Below are 25,926 nucleotides of genomic sequence, written 5' to 3'. Positions count from 1 at the left end.
CTTCCCTGCAGGGAGGTCACACAACAGATGTATTGAAGAATGGATCAACCCTCAAACTGTGTTGAGTTTAAAAAGCTCCCACCAGGGATTCCCACATGGGTTTTCTTCTGGGTGCCTCTGGACTTGGGGGTCCACGTACAGGATACCCTAAAGGTTAACCACCAGGTTGGATCGGCGGTAAGAAAAGCGAATGCTATGTTGGCATTCATTTCGAGAGGTATAACGTATAAAAGTAAGGATGTATTGATGAGGCCCTATGGGGCAGTGGTGAGACCTCATTTGGAATACTGTGTGCAGTTTTGGGCCCCTTATCTTAGGAAGGATGTATTGATATTGGAGAGGGTACAGACAAGATTTACGAGGATGATTCCCGGAATGAAAGGGCTTACGTATGATGAGCGATTGTCGGCTCTTGGACTGTATTCATTGGAGTACAGAAGAATGAGAGGGGACCTCATAGAAACATTTCGAATGTTGAAAGGACTGGACAGAGTAGATGTGGCTAAGTTGTTTCCCTTGGTGGGTGAGTCCAGGACAAGAGGGCACAGTCTTAGAATTAGAGGGTACCCATTTAGAACAGAAATGAGGAGAAATTTCTTTAGCCAGTGGGTCGTGGATCTATGGAATTTGTTGCCACGTACAGCTGTGGAGGCCCGATCACTGGGGGTGTTTAAGGAGGAGATTGATAGGTATCTAATTAGTCAGGGTATCAAGGGATATGGGGAAAAGGCCAGGAATTGGGGCTAGATGGGAGAATAGTTTAGCTCATGGTGAGGTAGCGGAGCAGAATCGATGGGCCGAATGGCCTACTTCTGCTCCTTTATCTTGTGATCTCCCACATCCCAAAGACATGCAGGTCAGTCAGTTAATTGTCCACTCTAAATTGCTCCTAGAGTGTAGGTGAGTGGTAGTTGATGTTAATGTGGGGAAGAATAAAAATCAACAGGACTAGTGTGGGGTTGGTGTGAATGAGTGTTGAAGAGTCTGCACAGACTCGGTGGGCTGAAGGGCCTGTCTCCATGCTGTATGACTTGCAATGATTTCTGCGATTTCGACAGAAACCTGAGGTAAATGTAGGAATCCTGCAGTCCGCTGACCAGAGAAATAAAGGTGTTGTTAATGAAGGACTTGCTAAAGTATATAAAATAATATGGCTTAGAAAAAAGCACCAGAGAAACAGGGCCTGTTGTGTTATCCAATTAGACCCTGATTCCCCAAGCTCTTTCCGCATTCTGCAAACATTTCCCCTTCCAAGTACTTATCCAATTTCCTTGCAAAGTTATTATTTGATTTGTTTCCACTATTCTTGTGAGCAGCACATTCCAGGTCAGAACATATTGTTGCAAAAATAATGCTTGACACCATCTCACCTTTGGTTTTTTTCCCAACTACCCAGCCAAGATAAATCCAGAACCATATTTTGAAATAAGACAAAATGACAGAACCAGAAATCAAAAATTAAGGAGAAATAAATTCAGAACAATAGTGGTGAGAGAGATGTTAAAATCATTTAAAATGGTTGGAAGCTATTAGAAAGCAGCTTGCCTGCTGAATAGATGGGTTTTTGTGGACTGTATGTCTTTTTGTCATGCCTGCCCTCTCTCATTTTGAGCGGATGGGCTGGGGACTCCATAAGAACTCTATTCTCGCAACATTATTCTCTTCCATCTTTACGGAATGTCAGTGGCATGGGTAAGACAAGGATTAATTCCTTGTCCCAACTTGCTCTTGAGAGATGATGGTGAGCTGCTGCCTTAAACTGCTGCCATCGTCCTCAGACTGCACATCACTGATACTACTTGAACGAAACGCCATCAAATTACATACGTAGGACTTCGAATTAAAAAATGTCAGTTCAGTCACCAAACCCAAATATATGAAACCTTGCAGCAAGGCACACCTGATATGCCAGTAAGGGAACGTGTTTCTGCTATTTGGATTGTAGGACAATTCAGTAGAATTTACTTCTTTCTATAGAGACACACACACACAGGGACACATTATAGCCATCATGAAGATCAGATATTATTTTCAGTAATGTAAGCAATCCTGTTCTCAATTCTCAGGAGAAATATTCAAACACACACGAGGAAGAATCAACAAAGGATTAACATAATAACATTCATTCTAAATTTACATATAACATTTTCACATTAATATATTTACTCTAACAAAAGTCTTGGCTGCTTGGAGTAATTAAGTTACGAGGGAAAATGTCAATATTTTACTTGCCTGGTCTGTCCACTACAATCATACATTTTAAAATCAACTTAATTATTCTTCTTTTAGTCCAACATCAACAGATATTATTTCTCAAGGTTTTACATTTTTCATGATGATACTGAGTGATATTTGTTTAATATACCTAAATTAGATCTGGGGAGAGAAGGTGATTAAATTTTGATCACTAATTATTGAGTTGTTAACAATTCAATTTTAATCTTAGTTTTCCAAATAGCGTTTAAGGCAATAATGACTTTTTTCTGTGTCATGGATTCAGACAAACGTAGCCTTGTGTCGTGCCTCCAAAGTCTTGCTTCTTTCACTCTTTACCGTAATCAGCGATGGTAGTTCTGACATCTGATAAACTCCTGTACGCATTCTTCCCTGGCAACATTTCAGTTCAGAAATATATCCTTCAAAACTCAGATTCCCATCCGAGCCTTCGGTTACTGCGCCAGCGTCTCCTGATTTCATGCCATCAATGTCAATAATCTTGCTTACAGGAAGTCCCATCTGGGAATGGTTAGTGCTTGCAGTCAAGGCAGTGGTGTTTACACTTCTCTGTGTCTGTGTGTCAGAACTCTGCTCAAGGCAAGGAGGCTTCATCCACACAATCTTTCCCCTTTCCTTTGTCGAATCTTTAGCAGGAGGTGAGAAAAATAGGCATATCAAGGTCACTAAGTACCAGCATTGTGGTTCTTATCCAAAAACAGTGTACATTCAAGAAAGACATAAGCCTGGAACACGAAGTGCCCTTATCAGCATTAGCTGCTGAGATACTCATTTAATGAAAGCCTGATCACTGAGTCATGCAACATAGGTCCTTCAGACCACCATGGCCTTAATGTCCACCCAGTACGCATCAATACTAATCCCATTTTCTAGTACTTGGTCCGTATACTTCTGTGCCTTGTTGATTAGAGTGCTCATCTAGATACATCTTAAATGTTACACGAGTCTCTGCCCTCAGTACTCTCTTAGGCCATGCACTCCACACTCCAATCACCCTCTGGCTGAAAATATTCTTCCTCATGTCCCCTCTAAATCTGCCACCTACCTGGCGCTGGAGTGTGGCAACTCTTTGCGAGCTGCTCTCTGCAGATCTACTATTATATAATACTTCTATTATAATTGTTCTACTCTTTAAATCTAAATTACCTCGATGCACAGATGTGATGAAATGATCTGTATGGATGGCATGCAAAACAAAGTTTTTCACTGTACCTCGGTACATGCAACGATAATAAACCAACTTACCCTAAACCATAGCAGCTACCTCTGCTATGGGGAAAAGTTTCCTACCATCTATCGTGTCTATGCCCCTCATAATTTTGTATACCTCTCTCAGTTGCCCCCTCAGCCTCCTCCACTTCAAGGAAAACAAATCCAGCCTATCCAGTCTCTGCTCAGCTGAAACATTCTGGTGAATCTCCTCTGCACCCTCTCCAGTATAATAATATCCCTCATATTGTGTGGTGACCAGAAATGCACTCCAGCTGTGGCTTAACAGATGTTTTATGAAGTGGTGACACTGCTGGCAGCACTCCATTACTGGAGGCATCACTGTGGCATTGACTGGCCACGTTGGTGACCTCAGGGTAGGAAGCAAAGTCGTGATCTTCCATGAAGGGACCACTCACCAGAACTTGGAGCAACACTGCACCCTACCTGGAAAATCCTCCACAATGGAAAAACCAAACGCAGAACGGGTGAGCACTTTGCGGAGGAAGTGCATTCAGTTTGCAGCAATGACCCTGAGTTTTCTATAATTCACCATCCCCTTCCCACTCTGACCTCTGTCTTTAACAGACCTGGTCATTTTTGCCTGTTGCTATGTCGGCTCCATTTTTCTTGTCCTATTTGTATAATCTGAGCTGCTGGGCATGTCCCACCGCCTCATCATTTACAACACATCACACAGACGAAGAAGCTTAATGTGGTGGTAACAGCCTCAACGAGCCCATTTGCAACCACATCCTTCCTGTAGTGTAGCGACCAGAACTGTACACAATATTCCAAGTACGGTCTAACCAATGTTTTGCATAGCTGCAACGTGGTGACCCAACTCATATACCCAGTGTGGGTAAGACTAGCAATTCCATCCCTGATTGCTGGTGAGAAGATATTTAGTAATTGTCATCCACCTGGCGAAGGCACCTACTGTTCTGTTGAGTAGTTCAAGTGCAAGTTCATTGTCATGGGCATAAATGCCCAGGGTATAAATGCCAAGAAAATTAGCTTTTTGCAGCAGTAGCACAGAACGTTACACACATGACAAACGTAATTTAACAAAAACAAATAAATTAACATATTCTGCATTCTGTCATTGCTTTTCCCTTGTACTACCTCGATGTACTGATGTGATGAAATGATCTGCATGGATGGCGTGCAAAACAAAGTTTTTCACTGTACCTTGAAATGTGACAATAATAAACCAATTTACCAATTTAAACTTAAATTAACATTTAAATGTTTAGAGTTTTAGGGTTTTGCATCCAATGCTGATGAAGGAATGGCGATATAGAGTCATAGAGTAATACAGTACAGAAACAGGTTCAGCCCAACTCATCCATGCCAATTAAGATGGCAATCTAAGCTAGTCCCATGTGCCCATCATAGGACAAAATTGTGGTCATCTGTAACGTGTCAACATACCCAATTTCTCCTCACATACAAAGTGTGGACACTTGGACAAAGTGACCAGTACTGAGAAAATCATTCCTGTAATGAGAGACGTTACCCTCAGGAGAAAAGGCGCACAGAAGAATAGAGACACAAGAGATTCTGCAGATGCTGGAATATGGAGCAACATACACAAAATGCTGGAGGAACTCAGCAGGTCAGGCAGCACCTACGGAGGGAAATAAACAGTCAATGTTTCAGGTCGAGACCCTTCATCAGGACTGGAAAGGAAGAGGGCAGAAGCCAGAAGAAGGAGGTTGGGGGAGGTGGAAGAGCACAGGCTGGCAGGTGATAGGTGAGTTCAGGTGAGAGGGGAAGGTAGGTGGGTGGGGAGGGGGTTTGAAAGGGAGTGATGTAAGAAGCTGAGAGGTGATAGGCAAAGGGCTGAAGAAGGAGGAATCCAGTAGGAGAGGACAGTAGACCATGGAATAAAGAAGAGGTAGAAATAGATGGGCAGGCCATAAGGTTGGACAAAGGATGGGCAGGTCATGATGGAGGGAGAGGGGAAAGGAGAAGGGGTGAGGGGGGCCACAGGAATGAGGGAAGACAAAGGGGGGGAAGAGGGGAGGGATTACTGGAAGAAATCGATGTTGAGGCCGTCAGGTTGGAGACTACTAAGGCAGAATATGAGGTGTCGTTCCTCCAACCTGTGTCTGGCCTCAACATGGCAGTAGAGGAGGCCGTGGATAGACATGGGAGTGGGATGTGGAATTGAAGTGGGTGGCCACCGGGAGATCCTTGCTTTTGCAGCAGACGGAGCGAAGGTGCTCGACGAAACGGTCACCCAAACAACGTCAGGTCTCTCCGATGTAGAGGAGGCTGCACCGGGAGCACCAGATGCAATAAATGACTCCCTCGGATTCACAGGTGAATCGCTGCCTCACCTGGAAGGACTGTCTAGGGCCCTGAATGGTGGTGAGGGAGGAGGTGTAGGGACAGGTGTAGCACTTTGCACGGTTGCAGGGATTTGCACGGTTTGCAGGATTGCAAACACAAGAATAGTGATAAAGTTATGGTGACTTAATTAGGTGCAATCTTAATGGACCTTCGACTTCAACCTTTCTACAAAAAAATCTGAAGTGTAACTGGCAATGTTTCTGCAGAGATCTGGATTAGCACAGTAATGCTGACATAAGGTTTTGTATTGCAGCTCCAGATCAGGCACCTGAAATTCCTTCTGTGACGCTGCACATATACTGTATATCTGATATTCTCTCACCCATTTTCTCTCCTACTGAAAACAAACTTGTTTTTTTCTCTTTCCCAGTTCTGACGAAGGGTCCTGGCCCTGAAATGTTAAACTGTTTCTCCTTGACACTCCCAGGCCTTTGATTTAAAATGTTAATTCTGTTTGTCTTTCTGCAGTTGCTGCCTGACCAGGTGACCTCAGTGCTGTATTTTCCAGAGGTGAGTTCATGTGCTTTGAGTTCAGTAAGAACCAGAGTTCTGGGAATGACCAACATTGCTGGCTTCCCATGACTAAGGGCTCCCGTTAATAACCTGGATCTTTTCATCAACAGGAAAACTTATGTCTCCCTGTTTGTGGATGATCCAAAAAATTTCCTGATGGTGCATGCCATGTCTCCTGGAAGCACATGCAAGATGTTAATCCTCAGGGAGAGCAAAGTGCCAGACATTTTTCCACGGCCATACTGCTGGAAGAGATGGAATCAGGATGAGGCTACCATCTACTTTTCTTGTCCTGACAACAATTCCAGTCCTACCACAGCTAAATACTGCTACAATGAGAGCAACACCAGCACCAGAACCTCTGTGGAAAGCACATTAGCTCTCTTAAAATTCTGGAGATTGTGGTGCCAACATCAGCCTGGCCTGATCACCCAGCGGGTGTGGAGGCTTCATTGACATGTACTATATGGTGCACAACCTAGCCCACTGTTGTCACAGGAAGAGCAATACGCAGAGCCTGAGGGACACCAATAAATCCTGAATGAAAGTCAAAAAACCGCAGATATTAGAAATCATAGTCATAGAAATGTATGGCACAGAAACCAGAAACAGACCCTACCACCCAAATCGTCCGTGCCAACCATGATACCTGTCTATGCTAATCCCATTTACATCCATTAGACTTAAATCCCTCTCCTATCCAAGTATCAGTCCAAGTGCCTTTTAAACATATTTAGATCTGCCTCCCTCCGGCAGCTCTTTCCATATAGCCACCATCCTCTAGGTGAAAAAAGTACCACTCAAACCTCCTTTAAATTTCTTCCGTCTCACCTCAAACCTATGCCCTCTGGTTTTAGACTCCCCCACTCTAGGAAAAAGACTCTATCTACCTATCTATGCCCCTCATAAGTTTATAAACATCTATAAGGTCACCCCTCAGCCTCGTACGTTCCAGTGAGAATAATGCCCCTCATAAGTTTATAAACATCTATAAGGTCACCCCTCAGCCTCGTACGTTCCAGTGAGAATAAACCCAGCCTATCCAAACTCTCTTCAGAAGTAAAGCCCTCCATTCCAGGCAACATCCTGGTGAATCTCTACTGCACTCTTTCTGAACTTTTGAACTCTTGATCTCCCAATTTACCTTGTTGTAGCCCTTGCACTTTATTTGTCTACCTGCACCGCACTTTCTCTGTAACTGTAACACTATATTCTGCATTCTCTTGTCTTTTTACTACGTCGATGTAATTATGCATGGCATGATCTGTCTGGAAGGCACACAAAGCAAAAGCTGCATCTCAGTACATGTGACAATAATAAACCAATACCAATACCACATCCTTCCTGTAGTGTGGTGACCAGAACTGTACACAATACTCCAAGTGCGATCTAACCAATGTTTTGTATGGCGATATGATATCCCAGCTAAGACAACAAGACCATCCCTGATTGTCCCTTGGGAAGGTATTGGGCAACAGCAATCCTTCTGGTGAAGGCACTCCTGCTGTTCTGTTGAGTCGAGTTTTCTGGTTTGCACCCAATGTCGATGAAGGAATGGTGATATATTTCCAAGTCAGAATGGTGAAATTTATCCTGAAAAGTAAAACATGCGAATGTGGGAATTGGCAAATTGAAGGTTGTAGATCTGTGGATCTTTAAGGGTGGGAATGAAGATAGGGAAGGCCATGGGAAATGGAAATGGGATTCACGACTTTATACGTATGTGAAAAGGCAACACAGTGGAACAATTAGTAGAGCTGGTTCACAGCTGCAGTAATCCAGGTTCAATTCTGATCTCGGTGCTGTCTGTGTGGAGTTTACAATCTTCCTCCCTGTTTTTCTGTGGATTTCCCCCGGTGCTGTGGTTTCCTCCACATACCAAAGACATGGGGATTGGTAGATTAATTGGCCACTGTCTATTGCCCCTAGTATGTAGGTGAGTAGCAGAATCAGGGTGAAATTGCTGGGGATGGTGGCTGAATAGGTTACAGGGAAAATCAATGCAGGAGTTGTATTGCTCTGAGTCAGCATAGACTCGATAGGCTGATTGGCCTGTTATAAGGAAGTATGGAAAATAAAAGCAGAAATTAACAGTGTTAGTACAGAACATTGGTTAGGTCACAGTTAGTTAGGCTACATTAGGAACATTTTGAACCTTGATCTCAGCAAAGATTCACCCAGTGAGATATTAGAAGTTAGGTTAAGCACTATCTTTGGAGAGAGAAACAGAGTTAACATTTCAAGTTTATGACCTTTCAACAGAACAAGGAAAAGTTTTAAATCAAACATGTTTCACAGACAGGAGGTACAGGAGCCTGAAATCCCACACCACCAGGTTCAAGAACACCTTCAACCATTTGGTTCTTTAACCAACCGGCATAACCCTAATCACTACAGTTTGGCAACACTACGACAACATTAATCCCTTTGCACTAAAATGGACTTTGTTTGTATGTTCTAATTATGTTCTTGTAATTCTGTTCTTTCTCGTAAAAATTGTGTATAATTTATGTTTATGTTTTTCTTGTAAATGCTGCTTATCTGATGCTATGTGCCTGTGATGTTGTTGCAAGTAAGTTTTTCATTACACCTGTGAACACATGGACTTGTGTATGTGACCATGAGCTCGACTTTGACTTTGATGATTTCAGTTGCGGAAAGGAGGAGGAGTGGAGAGAACAAAGGAGGTGTCTGTGATGGAGCGACCGAATGTCAGAAAAGCTGGTGGTGTTGGTTGGGACAGTGGAATGTTTGTTAATCACAACTGATCTGTCTGGAGGACACATGAATAGAAGGAGACGAATGGGGACAGAGGAGAGAGATAAGAAAACGATGCTGGAACTGTGAGAAAAGAGAACTTTGTAAATATCCAGCAGTTCAGACGAAGCATCTCAGTAGTGTAGCGGTTAGTGTAACACTATTACAGCACCAGCGACCCAGGTTCAATTCTGGCCGCTGTTTGTAAGGAGTTTGTACGTTCTCCCCGTGTCTGCATGGGTTTCCTCTGGGTGCTCCGGTTTCCTCCCACATTCCAAAGACGTACGGGTTAGGAAGTTGTGGGCATGCTATGTTGGCGCCGGAAGCATGGCGACACTTGCATGCTGCCCCCAGAACACTCGACGCAAAAGATGCATTTCACTGAGTGTTTCGATGTACATGTGACTAATAAAGATATCTCATCATCATCAATTGTCAACTGTCTATTTCCCTCCATAGAGGCTGCCTGACCCGCTGAGTTCCTCCAGTGCTTTATGTGAAGATCTAGCAGTTCAGGCAGCATCTGTGGAGAGGTAACATTACAGGATGATGACCTGCCATCAGAACCGGCCAGTGCTGACACAAACTGTAAAAACCTGTTATCTGAAATTGTCAAATTCAATACTGAGTCTTGAGGACTTTACGTTTGCCCGCTAGGATGAAGAAATGCTGTTTCTTGAGCTTTGTTGGAACAGGTTAAGAGACCAAAGGCAGAAAGGCCAGAGTGGTAATGGGATAGAGAAACAAAGTTGGAAGTTCAGGGCACCCTTTTGGGCTGAATCAGGTGCTTGGCAGGTACAGCTTGGTCCAGGCAGGTACCCATTGACACAGCTATCATTTGGAAGAAAAGTTGTTCAATGTGAGAATGAGTTCAAACAGGCCAACTAGGGTGATGGGAGTGGGGGAGACAGGTTGGGTCCCTGTTCACTGAAGAAGCAAAGGGCTCTCAGGGTGTAGGATAGAGGTAGAGAGGTATTGGATACCCCTGGTCGAAATGAGTCATTGCAAGCAGCAAACCAGGACCTGTGAATGCCATGGAGGGTATCAATGGTTCTGAGGTGTCATGTGGTAAGGGAGAATAGACTGGGCAAAAGAAGAAAGAAGAGTCAAGGCGGTAAGAGATATGTTTCAGCCTATTTTGGTCCTGCATAGGTCCATGCTACGTCTGTCTTTTTGTGCGATGAATGTTTCAGTACGACTCTCGCCCCCTCCCTCACATCTTCTTCCAGGCACTGCTTCCTGCACTCAAACAGAAATCAGATGCTTCATCATCTTTGCTCCAAATCTCCACTCCCATCTTCACTTCCATTTTCTCCATCTCTGACTCTTTTCCTGTTTCTCGAATTCCCTATTTCCATCTCAGGGAATCGGCCAGCAACTAATATCCATTACAAGCCCACAGACTCTATTCCATTCTCTCCATCGTATCTGTTCCACACCAGAACTTCCAAGATGGTTTCTTATTCCTTAGCCGGGCTTTTCCTTCCAGTACAGTTGACAGGGGTCTATTTTTCACACAAGTTGGAGACAAAGGGGGAGTGGAGACAGAACAAAGGGCAGGCCTGTGTGAGTGCGAAGAGTAAGTGAGATTGAATGACTTAGATGATGGTGATGCTAGCTGGAAGAGGATGATAAAAGCTGTGTCTGGGGAACTGTGGATAGCAGGAAACGATGAGGACTAGAAGAGAGAAAAATACTGAATACTGAAACTGAGATAGAAGACTGGAAGGCTTTATTTAAACATAGAACATTACAGCACAGTACAGGCCATTCAGCCCACGATATTGTGCCAACCTTCTAACCTACTCTATGTTTAATCTAACCATTCCCTCGCACATACCCCTTCATTTTTCTATCATTCATGTGCCTCTCTAAGAGTCTCTTAAATGTCCCTAAAGTATGTGCCTCTACCAGCACATCTGGCAGCATGTTCCCTGCATCCACCACTCTGTGTAAAAAAACTTACTTCTGATATCCCCCCTGTACTTTCCTCCAATCACCTTAAAGTTATGCCCTCATCGTGTTAGCCATTTCTGCCCTGGGAAAAAGTCATTGTCTATACACTGGATCTATGCCTCTTATCATCCTGTACACCTCTATCGGGTCACCTCTCATCCTCCTTCACCTCCAAAGAGAAAAACCCTACCTCGCTCAAGCCATCCTCATAAGACATGCTCTCCAATCCATGCAGCATCCTGGTAAATCTCCTCTGCACCCTTTCTAAAGCTTCTACATCCTTCCTATAATGAGGCAACCAGAACTGAACACATTATTCTAAGTGTGGTCTAACAGAGTTTTATAGAGCTGCAACATTAACTTGTGGCTCTTGAACTCAATCCCCTGACTAATGAAGGCCAACATGCTATACGCCTTCTTAACAACCCTATCAACTTGCACGGCAACTTTGAGGGATCTATGGACTTGGACCCCCAAGATCCCTCCGTTCCTCCACACTGCTAAGAATCCTACCATTAACCCTGTATTCTGCCTTCAAATTCAACCTTCCAAAGTGAATCACTTCACATTTTTTTTGGGTTGAACTCCATCTGCCACTTCTCAGCCCAGCTCTGCATCCTATCAATGTCCTGTTGTAACCATCAACAACCTTCTACACTATCCACAACACCACCAACCTTTGTGTCATCTGCAGACTTACTAACCCACCCTTCCACATCCTCATCCAAGTCACTTATAAAAATCACAAAGAGCAGGAGTCCCAGAACAGATCCCTGTGGAACATCACTGGTCACCAACCTCCAAGCAGAATATACTCCATCTACAACCACCCTCTGCCTTCAATGGGCAAGCCAATTCCAAATCCACACAGCCAAGTTTCCCTGGATCCCATGCCTCCCAACCTTCTGAATGAGCCTATCATGGGGAACCTTATCAAACGCCTTACTAAAGTCCATGTACACCACATCCACTGCTCTACCTTCATCAATGTGTTTTGTCACATCCTCAAAGAATTCAATTAGGCTCGTGAGGCATGACCTGCCCCTCACAAAGCCATGCTGATTATCCCTAATCAGACCATGCTTCTCCAAATGTTCATAAATCCTGTCCCTAAAAATATTTTCCAATAATTTGCCCACCACTGAAGTAAGACTCACTGGATCAGGATGATGCTGACGGACGGTCAGTTAGGCAGTAACATGGCAAATGGAATTCACTTTAGCGATGTGAGAGGCATTGCATTTGTGGAGGTACAGCAAGACAAAGGAATAAATGAGTACTGAGAGAGTTTGAAGTGTCCTTAAAGGACAAGTCAATAATTTGGACAAAATAGCTTTCCTTTTTTAGCTAAGGCACAGAATACAAGAGCTGAGAGGTTATGTTGGAACTAACAGACCACAGTTAGTGTATTGCGTATTATTTCTAGTTATCCCACCAGAGGAAAGATGTGATTGTAATGGAAAGGGTGTGGAGAAAGATTCACAAGGATGTTGCCAGGAAGGTAAGATTTCAGGGATGTGGAAAGACTGGACAGGCTAGAGTTGTTTTCTTTGGAATAGAAGCTGATACGAAACTTAATTGAGGTGTATACAATTATGAGGAGCCTAGAGTAAATAGGAAGGCCTCTTTTCCCTTAGCCGAGGGGTCAGAAACCAGAAACATAAATTTAAAGTAATTGGAAACAGGATTAGATGGGAGATGAGGAAAAACAACTATCACCTGGGGTGGGAGACTGGAACTCAATGCCTGAAAGGGTGGTAGAGGCAGAAATCATCAGCATATTAAATAATACTTGGAAGTATACATGAAGAATTGTAACCTTCAATGCTATGGCCCAAATTCTGGAAGGTGAGACTTAGGCTGGATAGCATTCCCTCAACCAGCACTGACAGAATGGGCTGAATGGCCTATGTTGCAAGGACTCTATGACTCTCAAAAAACTAATCTCAGTTCTAGAATCATTATACTTTTCTGTAACCTCTCCCTTGTTGTGGTACTACACAGTGTATTCCCTGTGAAAACCAACAGTAATAGGTCTTTTCTTCACAGATTGATGAATGGGTAAAAATAAAACACTCAGGATTGCCATGTTTACTATGTAAAAATGTTAGATGGTAAAGATAAAACATGCTGAAACACTCAGTTTCTCAGCTCGCATTGGCTGGGATCCACACTTTGAAAAGGAGACCTTCATCAAAAGGATTCAGAGAGGTTTGCTAAATTATTTCAGACCAAGTCTTCCAAGCTTCTTCCATCAAGAATAATCTTCAATCTTAATCCGCACAACCATTTCTTCTTCCTAACAGGAGTTTAGTTCTGGAATCCAGAACTAAACTCTAGATTTGGATTTCAGACTTCCTTCATGCTGCTTTGCTATAATTTCTGTTAAAGCACAACCACATACGAAGAACAGCTTGCTATCTTTTGATTGTGTCCGTTATCAGCCACAGTTATGCCTTTGTTGGCATTGTTCTATGGGCTGCTGTGGTTCACCTGGAAAGTTGGTTAAATGGATGCAAACAATGTGATGGATCTCCCTTTGAATGATGCCTTCCCATTGAAAATTACAGCTGTATAGCAAACTGCTCTTCATTGTGCATGTTGCATACTCACATCAGTGCCTACAGACAGGTCTGGCAGTGACTGTATTGAGCCCTGATGCCAGGTTATTTCTCTGGATGTTTCATCTCTTACTGTTACACATTAATATACTCACTTCTGAAGGGGCTCTTGAAATTGAAATTGTGAAATTGATTTATTATTGTCACATGCACTGAGGTGCAGTGAAAAACTTTGTTTTGCATGCCATCCATACAGATTATTTCTCATTACACCACATCGGTGCATTGAGGTAGTACAAAAGAAAGCAATAACAGAATGCAGAATAAAGTGCTACAGTTACAGAGAAAGTGCAGTGCAGGCAGACAATAAGGTGCATGGTTATGACAAGGTAGACTGTGAGGTCAAGGGTCCATCTTATCATACAAGGGGACTGTTCTTATAACAGTGTTATATAGTCTTATAACAGTGGGACAGAAGTTATCCTTGAGCCTGGTGGTACATGCTTTCAGCCTTTTGTATCTTCTTTAGTACTTTTGGCTCTTGTCAAAGGCAGCAAAATATGAAGGAGGCTGCTTGCAGAAATGTAAAATCGCTGCAATGTGTTGCTTCTGTTTTGGATCCCCAAACTTGGTAGGGAATTAACTGGACGCACTCATGTGGGAAAGGTGTAATATTAAATGATGTATTGTGCAGGCAAGAGACAATACATTTCATACAGCTCTTGACAAAATGATTTGATTTTTACGTGCTGCCAACTAGTACATTCAGTAGTTGCATCCACCCCACTCTACTGGATGAGCCATCTGTCCAAAGGATTGAGATTACACTCATACGGTTTCTCCCATTGATGACTGAGGTGGGACGTGAGTGGATGGAAATAATAACCTTAGCATCTGCATAACCTTGAAATGCCACTCAGATTACAGCTACTGTGGCCACTTGGTCCTTCCAGACATCTACATTGATGAGTGGAATGAAGGGCTCAAAAGTTGAAATAATGATTACAACTGCAGAGAGATTGAGAGGTAAGGAGTAAGTGTTTGTGTTTCTGGAAGACATCATCTACTTAAGAGGTACCGGTCTACAGATGACAATAATTCTGCAGCAAACCACTGGAATAAGTGAGTAATGCACTTCTTCACTGCTGTGTACTGAGTAGTATCTGTGTACCTGCAAATGAGGAAGTAAAGTCAAAGAGGCATAGAGTCATACAGCAGGGAAACAGGCCCTTCAGCCCAAATGGTCCATGCTAACCAAGATGCCCCATCCAAGCTAGTCCCATTTGCCAGCATTTGGCCCATAACCTTCTAAACCTTTCCAATCCATGTAGCTGTCCAATTGCCTTTTAAAAGTTATTGTACCTGCCTCAACCACTTCCTCTGATAGCTGATTCCAAACAGATACCACACTTTGTGTAGAAAAGTTGCCCCTCAAGTTCTTCTTGAACCTCTCCCTTCTCACCTTAAACCTATGCCCTCTATTTCTTGATACCCCAACTCTGGGAAAAAGACTGAGTGCATTCACCCTATCTATGCTGCTCATAATTTTATACACCTCTACAAGATCACCTCTCATATAAATGAGAGGTGAGCATTCATATTATATGGCATATCAGTAATATCTTGGAGAAGTACATTGTTGACTGGAATTGTTTTGTCTGGTATGGAATCGGAATGGTTATGACAGTCTGCTTCTCACTCTTGATGTGGTGCCTCCCTGCTACCCACTGCTGGTAGATGACACTGAGGGTCTTTATCTGGAATTCCTCCTCATTCTTTCACAAGTCTTCAGATTCCAGGACTCCTTCCTTGGGAACATGTTGCTGCTTGCACATTGCTGAATTGTGCAGCCTAATGCACACGATTACGAAATATGCACACCTGCTTGGAATATACTGGAGGACATCGCCAGACTGATGGAGACATCCGAATTGTATCTCAAGAAGGGCCTACAGTGTTCTCTACAATGATTCTGGTACTTCCGAGGCTTTTGTTATAGTCACACTGCAAAGCAGAGCAATGGAATTACACAGAAGTGAGGAACCAGAGAAGGAGAAGTTAGGTGTTATCCCCCCATGATTCATCCATTTCTGAACACGCCTGGCAGCTTGTTCTCCCCAAGGATAAATGCATCAAGGGTACTGTCAGGATACATTGCATTAACCAAGAGGAACAGCTTCTTATGATGCATGTGTGCAAGTGTTGATAGTATTAGGATTATTGAGTGGAGTGGTTTGTGCACATGAATGCAAACCAATAGCTGTCTGCACTTGTGAGGAACCAGCAAGTCTTGTAAATCCCACTGCCTGAGCAGTGACCTCTTCCTTGCTGAAATCGAAGTAGATGAAGTGATCCCTCCATGAGGAAAGTGCATGCATGGCCTTTCTGATGTAGCAGTGAGCGGCAAATTGAGACATGGCAGGGACTTGCTAAAGCTGCTTGGAATGATCCTGTGGGCAGGAAGCTTGAGAGTCAAAGTGACCTGAACCTCGATAGAGAGGGCGTTCCTGGCTTAAAAATGTGGTCACATCATTTTTCATGGTTGCCTTTGAAAACTTGATCTTACAAAGACATTTCGCTTCAGAGAAGTCTGGATACAAAACTGCATTTCTTAAGAATCTCTGGGAATAGAGTTTTCTTTGAGGCATGCAGGAGCCTCCTGAGGTAAGATGCCTAACCAGTCCACGCAGCTAGTCATCATCATATTGATTTTTCCAATAACAAATCACCATATCAATTCTTCCAATAGTATATACCAGCCACTGGTGTGATGGCCCCCATTACATGAGTGTTTCATCTGCTAATTGCAAAAAATTTACTCACTGTGGCTTTCAGCAGATCAATGGGCTTTGATTCAGTAACCTACTTCATTTCTGCAGGTAGCCAGTCAGATGTCAGCAATGTGACTTTAAAATCACAAACTCTGCTGCTGGCAGCATGATACAATCAGTTGAACTGTGAGAGAAGCTTGAAAGTAGTTAGTTATATTCAAAGAACCCAATTTATGATGTTATGCTAGGAAAAGGACTCATATAAAAGTCATGGAGACACATGAGACTGCTGATGCTGCGATACAAAGTCATGATGTCTTACTTGCACCAATCAGGACTAGAAATTGTTTTCTGTGCAAGGGTGGATAGTACAGGATAACACCTGAACCAATTTTGTGATGGGTGCTAATTCTTATAATTTTTGGTACTATTCCTTGAATTTGTGTCTTAATGCTGAAGAATCTAATTTCTATGCTTACGGTCTTATTAGAAAAAGTTAGACGAAATTAGACAAAAAGATCAGTATCCATGAAACCTTCAATCCCAAGTGTTGTACTTTACAAATACGTAATAGAAAAGAAAATAAAGACATACTGGTCTACAGATCCCAACCCACCCAATCATCCTATTACTGTATCACTTCTGTCCTTCCTCCCAATACAGCTGCACAATCTCCTGGATGGGACAAAATAAGAACTTCAGACTACTGAATTACCAGGAGAATACTCTGACTGCATCACAGTCTCTGAGAACATGTTTAGCAGGTAGATATCGTTAAATGCAACCAAACTTCCTAAATGCTTGCTGCACCTACGTTAATTTTTCACGACAAAGAATCCCAAATCACCCTGAACGGCAATACTTATTAGTTTCACACCTTTTTTGAAAAAAATTATGCTTTTCTATTCCTCAACCAAACTAGATAATGTCATGCCTCCCCCATATACTTTATTTGCCACCATTACACCCAATCATTGAACCCATCTATAACTCTTTGCAGTTTCTGTATCACTTTCCCACCAAGCTGTATTATCAGAAAACATGGGTTACGTTACACATGCTACCATCAGACATGTCACTGATAATGACTGACCTGAGGCCTAAACACTGTCCCTCCTTGGAACCCCACTAGTTACAATATGCCATCCTGAAAATAAACTATTTATTCATAATCTCATTTGACATTAGAAATTAATCTGATGTTTCTGCTACTTCTTTATTCCACATAAACATTACCATTTACTTTTGATAATTTCTTCCATTTTACTTACTTGTAACAACTCTTACAACATGCTAATATCCTCTACTGGTTTATTCTCATTGTATCTTCTCTCTTCCTTTTCCTGATTATGTTAGATTGATTTTAAAAGCTGTCCAATCTTAATGTTTACTTTTCTTTTTGGCTTTATTGTAAGTTTTTAATCACTCTGATAACACTGGGGCCTGTGCTGTTCTATGTTCTATTCTCTTGTTACACATGGCTGCACTCCTTTTCAGTGAAATTTTACTCCTCAAGGGATTGCAATATTTGTCATAATTGTCTTTAAATGTTTACCATAGCTTATCTGCCACTGTCTTGTTTAATCTATTTTTCCCAGTCTTCTTCTGCCAATTCACTCCTTAGATCTCTATACTGAGTTTTATTAAATCTAAGAACAGAGTTTCATATTTCACCTTTTTAGACATGGAATTCTATCAGAGAACAATTTTCTCTCCCAGAAGATCCTTTGTTTTATGCTTGCTAATTAACCAGGTCTCATTACACCATGTTAAAACAGTCTGTTCCCAAGTTGGTTCCTCGGCTTCTCATTCTATAAAATTATCTTGAATATATTCCATGAATTTAAACCCCAGCCACTTTAGTTCATTTGATTTACTCTGCAAGGAGATTAGAATCTCCTGAGATTATTGCATTATCCTTGGTAAATGTTCATCTAATCTCCTTATTTATAATCTTCCAGTAATTGTTAAGGGGCCTATAAATTATTCTCACCAATATTTTCTATTATATATTATATGCTAGCTTTATTTTTTTTTGGGGGGAGGGGTTGTGAGGTTTAAAAAACTGTTCTATCCAATTCCTTTATCTCAAACTTATCAGAGCTACCCCCACCCCACATTTTCTATCGTCTTAAGAATTATACAGCACGGAAACAGGCCCTTCAGTCCAACTCATCCATGCCGAACAAGATGTCCATCTGAGCTAGTCCCATTTGCCTGCATTTGGCCCGTCTGAGCTAGTCCCAGTTGCCTGCATTTTGGGCCCCATATCTTAGGAAGGATGTGCTGATGTTGGAGAGGGTTCAGAGGAGATTTACGAGGATGATTCCTGGAATGAAAGGGCTTACATATGATGAGCATTTGTCGGGTCTTGGACTGTACTCACTGGAGTACAGAAGACTGAGAGGGGACCTCATAGAAACATTTTGAATGTTGAAAGGACTGGACAGAGTAGATGTGGCCAAGCTGTTTCCCTTGGTGGGTGAGTCCAGGACCGGAGGGCACAATCTTAGAATTAGAGGGTACAGGTTTAAAAAGAGGTGAGGAGAAATTTCTTTAGGCAGAGGGTAGTGAATTTATGGAATTCCTTGCCACGTACAGCAGTGGAGGCCAGATCATTGGAGGCGTTTAAGGAGGAGATAGATAGATATCTAATTAGTCAGTGTATCAAGGGATATGGGGATAAGGCCGGAAATTGGGGTTAGAAGTTTTTTTTATTCCCCCCCCCCCCTCCCCATTTCTCATTTCTTTTTCTTTATTCCTCTTTTCTTTGGAGCAGACGATGGGCCGAATGGCCTACTTCTGCTCCCTTGTCTTGTGATATCTATCTAAACATTTCCTGTCCACGAACCTTTCTAAATGTCTTTTAAACACCGTAATTGTACCAGCCTCTACAGCTTCCTCTGGCAGTTCGTTCTATACCAACCACTGTGTGTTATAAAGTTGCCCCTCAGGTCCCTTTTAAATCTTACTGTCTCACTTTAAATCTATGTCCCCTAGTTTTAGATTCCCCATGCTGGGAAAAAGACTGTGACCATATCTATGCCCCTCAATGATGTTATATACTTCTATAAGGTCACCCCTCAGCCTCTTAGGCTCCAGGGAACAAAAGTCCCAGCCATCCATTCTCCTTATAACTCAAGCCCTCCAGTCCTGTAACATCCTCATGAATTTTTTCTGCACCGTTTCCCGCTTAATTACATCCTTCCTATTGCTGGGCAGTCAGTTGTCTCACCAACTTTTCCATTCTCATTGTTGAATAATATGTTTCTTCCTGACATAGGATTTCACCCATCACATGTGGGATCTTTTAAAATGGTTTTTGAAGAGAATCCATTATATTTAGTTTAAAGAATTCCATAAAGATTATCAAGAATGGATTGTTGACTGATTGTCTATTTTTAAGTTTATTCAAGGGCTCAATAATGTTATCCAGCATAATACTTCCTTGTATATTATTAATAGCTACCAGTTTTATATACTGAGAGAGACAAGTAATAACATTCATAGAGCACAAAAACAGACTTTAGCCAACAATGTCTATACCAACCATCTGAATTAAAAATATTAAAGTAAATAAGTCCAAAGTGGCGCACCACTTTCTGAAGCAGTGTGGTGTAAAGCTGAGATGCTGACTGAACTAAAACTAATCAGCCTATAATTTTATGGCTCATTTCTCTAGCTGTTTTCCTCTGGTCTTTTAGAAGCAAGCTGTCACATTTGGCATCCCACCACCAGTACTTGCCTTTTAAAAGTCCTCTTCATATAAAGCCTGTTAAATTATCAAAAGCTGAACTTTGTGGAGGTAAAAAAACTAGCCCAGAATTACCGAATCTGATGATTTGAGATAGGCCTGGCTTTAAATTTAAAATTTTTTTTTTAATTTACAGCGTGGTAACAGGCCCTTCCGGCCTAACGAGTCCGCGCCGCCCATTTTAAACCCATATTAACCTACCCGTACACCTTAGAATGTGGGAGGAAACCGGAGCACCCGGAGGAAACCCACGCAGACACGGGAGAACATACAAACTCCTTACAGACAGCAGCGGGAATCGAACCCCGATCGCTGGCGCTTAATAGCGTTGTGCTAACCGCTACGCTGCCGTGCCGCAAGTTACCTATTTCGGTTTAGATCCGTAAGAACTACTGTCCCCATCTTTTAAGATAAATTGTTTCAGCCTCTCCAAACTAAGGAGCTAATCTCCATCCCCTCCCCTCCTCAGTCTGTGCTGGTATTCTGCCTCTGGTTAACACTAGGCTCCTTCCTCGATTCTCATTTAGGACCAGCATGCTTCCCCTTCTATCATCTCAGAAGTGCTCTTTCCTACTTCTCCCAAGACCACTAACCCCATAAAGCACCAAATTTTCCTTCCCACAGCCTCATAGTCACACGGCACAGAAATAGGCCTTTCAAACCACCATCTTCATGCAGCACATCAAGCACCCATCTGTACCAGCACTTGATCTGTTGCCTTCCGTGCATTGGCATCTTTTGCCCAATTCCCCACTGCAATGATATTCTTAGTTTCTCCTCTTGTGTCCCAGTAGCTTTGCAGCGACTTAAAACAGTTCTTAGCACGGTACTCTTGCCAGAAATGAATAACCCTAATATTAATATGCACAGTGAAAGCCTTTTCATGAATTTATCAACTCTCTGTTAGGATTGCAAATCCAACTGTTAGCAAACTGGTTGGTGTTTGACAGTTGTAATGCTACAATTACAGCCTTTGAAGGCCTACCCTCTTTTAGAAACAGCAGCAGGTTGTTCAACCACTTGAGCCTGCTCCACTGCTGAATTAGATCATGTCTGTTACCTGGTTCTTATTCCTTGGAGTGTAGGAGAATGAGGGATGGTCTCATTGAAGTTTATAAAATCATGAGGGTGGATGGTAGCAGTCTCTTCCCCAGGGTAGGGGTGTCCTAAACTCGGAGGCATAGATTTAGGGTGAGAGGGGAAAGATTTGAAAGGGACGAGGGGCAACTTTTTCACGCAGAGGGTGGTGAGTATATGGAATGAGCTGCCAGAGGAAGTGGTTGAGGCAGGTACAATAGTATCATTTAAGAAGCACTTGGATAGGTACATGCAGGGGTGGGGCTTAGAGGGATACTAGTCGAATACCGGAAATTGGGATTAGATGAGTGGGCACCATGGTCGGCATGGACTCGTTGGGTCATAGGGCTTGCATCCATGGTGTATTGCTTTGTGACTCTGACTCTATCTTACTTAAGAACAGTACAGCACAGGAAGAGGCCCTTCAGCCCACCATGTCTGCACCAACCATGATGCCAAATCTAACTAATCCCATTTGCCTGCACATGGTCGGTATCCTTCTATTCCCTGCTTGTTCATGTGTCTGTCTAACTGCCCCATTCACTAGACTATGCTCTATATCCTCCTCATTCTTTAATACCATTAACTAATCTAAATCTTTCAATCTCAGTCTGCAGACTTCAATATACCTAGAATACTCAGTTCTTATGGAAAGCTCTTACGATGTCATTCGTAATTGACTAGCTCTTATTTTAAGATTACGCTCCTTTGTTCTGCATTCTTGCACCAGTGACCAAGCCTTTTATGGGTGTAATCAGTTTAAAAACATTTAATTACCCCTCCACTATCAAATGTTGATTTAACTTCACTGGTAGTCTTTGTGGAAAAAAATTCCTCAATTATTTTATTCTATCACTGTTTGACATAGTATGAAAGAGTACAACTCAAAAGATCATTCAGCCCATCAAATCTGGGCCAGCTACAATACCACCTTCTCCAAGAACTTCTACACTTTTGTCTTATGTTCCTTTACTGACATCTGAAAAGCAACTCACCCTTCAACAACCCATTACCGATACAGAAGTGACATCCATTCCAACCACAGTATCTCTTTACTGCTGCTTTTCTCCTCTTTGGACAACCACCTTTTTCCACAAAAACTTTTTTTCTGTAGCTGCATGGGAAGAGTGACTTAAAGCATTCAGTGGAATACATCAAGGCAAGGGAATATACAATGAAAGGAGAATGACGGATGTGGAGGAAAAGTGAGAGCTTGAGGAGTATGTTCACAGATCCTCACAGAGAGTAGGACAGGTTACGTCCACGTGGACTTCAATAAGGCCTTTGACAATATTTCATATGGACCAAGAGGTTAGAGCCTATGAGATCTAAGGAAAGTTGGTAAACTGAATTAAAAATTGGCTTGGTACAGAAGGCAGACGGTGATGGTAGAGGGTTGTTTCAGATGTTTGCAAACTTGTGACCAGTAGTGTACCACAAGGATCAGTGCTGGGACCCTTACTGTTGTACACATTAACAATTCGGATACAAAATGTAAGAGGCATGATTAGTAAGTTTACATACGTCACAAAAATTGATTGTGTTGTTGAAAGTGAGGAGGATTACCACAGGATGCAAGATGACATTGATCAGTTGGAAGAGTGGAAATATTCATTTGCAGATGGAATTTAGATTCGTAGAGTTAGAGCATGGAAAATGGATTGTCAGACCACCACAACTGCACTGACCACCAAGCACCAGTTTATATCAATCCTGCAATGATGCCATTTTTTATTCTCCTCACATTTTCATTACACCCCCCCAGATTTTACCACTCACCTACACACTAGGCACAATTTGCAGCAGCCAATTGAGCTACCAACTTGCATATGTTTGGAATGTGGGAGGAAACCAGAGCAGCTGGTGGAAACCCATGCTGTCACAGGGAGAATGTGCAAACTCCACACAGACAGCACCCAAGGTCAGGATGGAACCTGGGGCACTGACATGTCAGGCAGTGGCTCTACTAACTGTGGCACTGCACTGCCCATTAAATTCTAATAAGGGTGATGCACTTTGGGAGGACTAATAAAGGGTATGACCCTCACACAGAATGGTAGGGCCTTAGGGAGTATTGAGTCCAAGGATCCCTGAAGGTGGCAGCACAGGTTGATAAGGTGTTGAAGGCAACATATGGGGATGTTTGCCTTCATTAGTCACAGAATATAAGAGGAGGTTGGTTATGGTACAGTTTTATAAAACATTGGTTAAACCACAGCTGGAGGACTGTGCACAGTTCTAGTCATATGCTTTAGGAATTAACAATTTCATTGCAGAGGATGCAAAGGAGATTTACCAGGATGTCGGCAAGGATGGAACGTTTCAGTTATGAGGAGACTGGATAAGCTGTTTTTTTTTCCTTGGACTGTGCACTGAGGGAGGACCTAATAGAGGTATACAGAATTATGAGAGGAATATAGGGGAGTAGGAAATTATACTCCAGAACAGAATTGTCTAAAACTAGAAAGCATATGCTTAGGGTAAAGGGCAAGAGATTTAGAGTGGATTTGAGCAAGAACTTTTTCACCCAGAGGGTGGTTGGAATCTGGAACACACGATCTGAGTGGGTAGTGGAGACAGGTACTCTCATAATATTTAAGTATCTAGACGAGAGATACAAAAGAGAAACAGAGTTAATATGATACAAAAGACTGGAGAAAAAGATAAACTGCTAATGCAGGGTCTTGTCCCAGAACATCGACCATCCCTTTGCCTCCACTGATTCTGCCTGACCCCGAGCTCTTCCAGCAGTTTATCATTTGCTCCAATATCTAGATAAGCATCTGAATTGCCAAGGCAGTGTAGGCTACAGCCCAAGTGCTGATAAATGGGATGAGTATAGATGATGCTTGATATTCAGCATGGACCCAGTGGGCCAAAGATCCTGTTTCTGTGCTGGAGGACACCATCATGTGATGACTCTATTTTAATAAGGCAGTTCAGAAGACAATGGGATGTTTTCCTTTATTAGCAGAGACACAGAATATAAGAGCAGGGAGGTTATGCTACAAATGAAAGTCAAATATCTGCAGAAACTGGAAATCTAAAATAAAAACAAAATTCTCAGCAGGTCAGTCAGAATCTGCAGCAGGAGAAATTGTTCAATAGTTCAGGTCAATGAAAAAGTTATTGATCTGAAATATTAACTCTGTTTCTCTCTCCAGAGAAGCTGCCTGACCTGGTGAATACTTCCAGCACTTTCTGCCTTTATTTGAGGGTATGCCAAGGCTGTAAATAACATAAATCACATCTCGAATATAATTCTAGTCACGTTCATGACTCTGAGTACAGATGAAGGGTCTTGACCAGAAATATCGACTGTCCATTTCCCTCCATAGGTGCTGCCTAACCTGCTGAGTTCCTCCAGTGCTTTGTGTGTTGCAAGCAATTTTTCAATCTGTGCATCCTTCAATTTGATGTTCACTTCCTTTTATAGCACAGAAAGACTGATGCTTATACTCCATAAGAAGTCAACATTTTACATCATGGATCAAGTACTACAACCAACAGCAAAACTAATTTTATAAATTTCATTCAGTCTGCAAGGTAATATCCTATGCATCTTGCCTCATGAAAGGACTTATGAAGCAGTTTGATTTTGATTACAAATTTACAAAAGAACTTTTATTTTGTTCAGCATCATTCAACTTAGAACAACATGATGATGAATGGAAGTCATTTATATAGAGTAAAAGAAAAAAGAAATTAGTAAAATTAAACTATAATTGAGAAACAATATAGATTAAGAAAATGAGATAGCAACATATCAGACATTTGAAAGACATGAATATATGATGACATTTTTAACTGATAAATTAATGATCATGAAAAAATGTGTCAATTCTTGAGTGATTTACGACAGTAAAATATTGTCCATACAAGTGTAAAGAACAGAAGAGTGATTAGGTCATTACTAACAATGTTTTTCAATCATTGAAATTTATTTGTGAAGCTTAAGCAGCAACATTCTTTAAATCAAACACAGAATTACTCAGTTGACTATCCACGAAGCATAAAATGTCTGTTTACCCGAGGTTGTATCTCAAGGCAGTCAGGTTATAAATGAATGTCAAAAGGGTCAGCCAATACTTGTATTTCTGAAACATTAATAAACAATTTTGGAAGAAAATTTCTTGGATTTATAAGCTGCATATGTTACACAAAAATCCAGTGTTTAGAGTTTCTACAACCACTAAAATGGTTGGCTTGTGTGTTCAATGGATTCAACCATCTCTGTAACAACAGCCCTATCCCCTCATCTTGAACCCAATGTCAACAAGAAAAATCCCAGGTGTCCTAATCCCTTCCCCAAAACTGATATGAAATATTGAGTGGGCCAACATCAACAAACTTTGGTATACTTATCTTAACAATATTTATTTAACTATTTATAACAACAGACCTGTGATACACTAGTGAGTTCTTATCCCCATATATTACCCATACTGGAAGTACCGATCATAGTTTATTTCAGATGGATATGAAAATTGGAATTAAATAGAAACTTAATGAGAATGCTCAATGTTAACACTCATGCAACAAAAATAACTTAGAATGGAAAGTCCAGAGATAAATCTTGCCCAACATTTTCAATGAAGTACATTGACCTTGAAGCTGATAGAAGCCTGCCTTGTGCTCAAAGGGTAGATACAAAGCAGGAACAATCAGAGAGCAGGAAAAGAGAACTCAGCATTAAGGTTGCATTAGTAGCGTTGTTTAGTGGAAAAAAAATGTC

General features: G+C 41.9%; 1 protein-coding gene across 1 annotated transcript in view; it reads right to left on the bottom strand.

Annotated features, from left to right (window-relative positions):
* Positions 1-830: 830 nt before the first annotated feature.
* Positions 831-25,926, bottom strand: part of rgs12b (regulator of G protein signaling 12b) — a 148,134-nt gene continuing 123,038 nt past the window's right edge. The window contains exon 18 of the mRNA XM_052019497.1: positions 831-2,861. Coding sequence (XP_051875457.1) covers positions 2,497-2,861 — 365 coding nt within the window. The 3' untranslated portion in view covers positions 831-2,496. The remainder of the gene's footprint in view (positions 2,862-25,926) is intronic.

This window comes from Pristis pectinata, chromosome 7 (assembly GCF_009764475.1).
Source record: "Pristis pectinata isolate sPriPec2 chromosome 7, sPriPec2.1.pri, whole genome shotgun sequence".
Taxonomy (NCBI): Eukaryota; Metazoa; Chordata; class Chondrichthyes; order Rhinopristiformes; family Pristidae; genus Pristis; species Pristis pectinata.
Note: the sequence above shows the minus strand (reverse complement) of the source record. Positions and strands in the feature narration are given on the sequence as shown.